The 3,684-nt window shown below is 34.8% G+C and overlaps 1 protein-coding gene across 1 annotated transcript; it reads right to left on the bottom strand.

The window, feature by feature from the left end:
• Window positions 1–558: 558 nt before the first annotated feature.
• On the bottom strand, window positions 559–3,267 carry LOC131606388 (uncharacterized). Its single transcript, XM_058878621.1, has 2 exons — window positions 3,139–3,267; window positions 559–1,767 (listed from the first exon to the last, which is right to left on the bottom strand). The coding sequence occupies exon 2, from the start codon at window positions 1,703–1,705 to the stop codon at window positions 674–676; it is 1,032 nt and encodes a 343-aa protein (XP_058734604.1). The 5' UTR covers window positions 1,706–1,767; window positions 3,139–3,267; the 3' UTR covers window positions 559–673.
• Between the last annotated feature and the right edge of the window lie 417 nt (window positions 3,268–3,684).

Here is a 3,684-nt window from a genome sequence, read left to right as displayed (position 1 = left end):
TCTTTGTTCTTTTATGCTCTTGTATTAGAGTGTTGACTGTTGTGACATGTAGTTAAATATTTGTTTTAAAGGATGTGAGTGTATTGTGGGCTTGGGTTAGTTGATGATATATTATGTATTGTAACAATTTTCACATAGTGTTATTCTCTGGTTGTCATTTGATAATAGTCGTAGTTTTTTTCCTCTGATTTTAGAGTTTCCACGTTAATCTGTTAATCTCTTGTGTTAAAGTAAACTTGTCATATTTTCATTAACATATGGCATAAATCACACTTTATGTCCCTAATTTTTTATATTTGTTAATTATCTTTTATTTAAAAAAATCTACTTTACCGATTTCAGTTAATTTTCAAATGAAATTAAGGGAAGAATCGCATTTAGCTCAAAAACATGTGTGAACTTGCAAGGGGATAAAACATGCACACTAACCATACATACTACCGGCTTAAATTGATTTCTTTGAAATTATGTAAAGACATTAAGATTCATAAGACCAGTTTATGACACAGGAACAATTTGTGTATCCAAGCACAAAGGTAAAGGCCAGTAAAAAGAGAATTTTGGCATCTAAGTATTCTGTATATATAGCTTTTAAATATGTATCACTATCAGTTTTTATCACTATAGGCCAGTGAAAATAACCATAATAACTAACTATTTGTTTACAACGGTGTTAATTGGCACCAATACCATTAGCAGCAGAAGTATCAGAAGAAGACGATTGATCCTTACGCGCTCGAGCAGTTAACCCGGCATACCAAGCAACCCTCATGAGCTGCAGACCGAGAACAAGCACCCACCAGCAAACCAGACCCCTAATTGTATGCATCATCCATTCCGGTGCACTTAGCTCAACACCGAGTTTTAATCCTCTCATTAGCTGTAAGACACGGTACGACTCGTAAATGATAGGGGTAACGAGCCAGACTGGTGATTGCCAGTGCCAAGTTAACAACTCGGTCAGAACCTGTACTGACAAAAGAAGAAGATAAGGACCTAGTAGAACCAAGAATGAGATGGAAGGTAGTTGAGGTTTGAGAAAGCCCTTTTGAGCTATAAACATTGTTGCAAGCGGGACGATGAATCCGGTGAAGGTAGCAACAATGTTCCAGAACTGGTAACTGAAGGGGGCCTTGCTTTTGCAGTCTTGCGTTGGGTGTTTAGGTCTTGAGCATGAATCGGCCATGAGGAGAAAAAGTGTTGCGCCGAGGTTAAAGATGCAGTCGAGTCCAATCAAGGAAAGTAAGCTCGCTATATTGGAACCTAGAAAGATTGAAGATATTGGTAACCATAACGTTGGGACCATGCCCGTCGCAAGGAGAACGGCAGGGCCGAGAAGCCACATCGGCCACTTGATAAACTGAAGCTCCGGGCCTGGCTGATCGTTTTTCTCCACAAGCCCTTCAGTGTTTACTGTTGGTGACTCGGCTACTTGACTAGATTCAAGGGTTTCAAATATATCGGCGGTACTCTGCAAGAAATTATCGCTTTGATCATCAGTAGGAGTGTACGAAACGGGCGATGGCTCCCATGGAGTTAACTTTGTGCAGCGTATGAAGGATTGATTAATGCGAATACTTGGAAAATTGAATCGTTGGAGTTGGAGCGGTTTTCCAGATTTCAATAAACCTTGACTTCTAGAACGTGGCGTCGGGAAAGAGGAGGTATGTAATATGTGATGGGTATGAGTCAACATCGATGCCATTTCTTTATCCACTCTTGACTGCAGATTCTCTAAAGGATTTTGTGCTCCTTATTTTCTCGCACCTGAAATTGAGAAAGAAGAAAAACGTTTATAACACAAACATTGTTATGAACTTGAAAGTTGAAATACATTCCAGATCTCAATCAGTGAATTTTAGTAGCTATAAATAATTCTGTGGATTTAACATTTCAAACCTATTAACATTTTGCAAAATCACTTTATTAACATTTTCAATATTACTACTATGATAACGCTCTTCGCCGTCAGGAGAGAACTAGAGATCACATAAAGTACAGACTTGGGCTCAGACATAGGACATGAGACAGCACGGGTCCCAGACACCAGGTATGTGAAAAACATACGACACCACAACATGGACAAATATTGAAATTCAAGATTTCTAATTTTCTATATTCATAATCACATCAAAAGAACTTGTTACGTATCAGTATTACATATATCCTATGATAATGAGTATTACCAAAAATATTAACAGATATCATTATGCAATTTAGGTGCTTTGTTTCTTTACAAAAAGAATTCTACGACAAGATGATGATGATGATGATGATGATGATGATGATGAGGTACTATTGAACGATGTGTTTAACCTTCAACCCATCAATCTACTACCAACAACCAAGTATTATCCCACTAAGTGAGATCGGCTACATGAATTAAACTACACCATAATGTTCTATCAAAAACCATGGTTCTATCCAACTCATTAATCTCAAGATCTCACAATATAGTTTTCCTCGTGGTTTTTATAGGTTTTCACCTATCTCTAGTTGGTTGGTTACCCTCAATCTGATCTACTCTCCTTACTACAGAATCCACAAACCTTCTCTCTACGTGTTTAAACCACCTAAGCCTATTTTTCACCATCTTTTCTAGGTGCTACCCCTCAATGTGTCGGTGTTCAACGTGTCAGAAACTTCATCGCCTTCTTCTGAAGTGTTGAAGCTACATACCTTAAATATAAAATTAAAAAAAACCAAATTCATCATCTAAAGGATATAATTTTGAAAAAGGAGTATCCAATTCATCATTCCAATCACTCTAATACACATAAACATGTATCCCCAAACCCAAATCCAGTAACAAATCAACTTCATCACCACAAAGCAGCAACCACTTTACCTAAACTTCCAACCATTTTTTCACCATTAAGGTCAATAATTGTAAACAAACAAAAATCAATAAAAAAAAATCAATTTTTATAACACCCTTTGGACTATTAATCAACTTAATAACAAAGTTTACAGGAACAGTATTTGGGTCTCTATTGTAACTATAAAATTTCCAATTAAGCTAAAAACCCTAAAAAGGATAAAAAACGATTCAATGAAATTCAGAGGGGAATGAAAAAGAATCAAATTGAAAGGTGAAAGATGCGAATGAGAATTGAGGATTGAGAATTGAGGAGTGACCTTTACGTTGAAAGAATCTCTGGGCAAAACCTTGACGCATGAACTTGAGATTCAGAGGAATAAGGTGTTGTGCTTTATTATTTTAATTTTAATATATTTTTTTTGACGATATTTTAATTTTAATATATATAATTTGTTTATTTGGATATGATATTTCTATTAAGAAATCATATTAATGTATTGATCTATATAGATTGTATCAATATTATTAATTTAAAGGTATTTAAATTCAAACCAATATAAAATTGTAGATTATGAATACAAAACTGAAATTTATTTTAAAAATTAATTATTATTAGATTTGTTTGGATGTTATTTTGTAAAATTTGCTCATTTTAAATTGAATTTCAGATTGATTTTTCAAAATTATAACTAAACTACCTGCAAAAAATACCTATAGTAGATAGGGTAAAAACTCGCAAAATGGATATGTTAGATAGGATAAAAACTCGCAAAATGGATATGAGTACGTAAAGGAGTAATTATCTATTAAAATAAACAAATATGAGTACGGGTACGAGTATCTTTCTACCCACCCCGTCCCAT

This window comes from Vicia villosa, linkage group LG5 (assembly GCF_029867415.1).
Source record: "Vicia villosa cultivar HV-30 ecotype Madison, WI linkage group LG5, Vvil1.0, whole genome shotgun sequence".
NCBI classification, from domain to species: domain Eukaryota; kingdom Viridiplantae; phylum Streptophyta; class Magnoliopsida; order Fabales; family Fabaceae; genus Vicia; species Vicia villosa.
The sequence above is the reverse complement of the archived record's forward strand: the minus strand, read 5'-3'. Positions and strand labels throughout refer to the sequence as shown.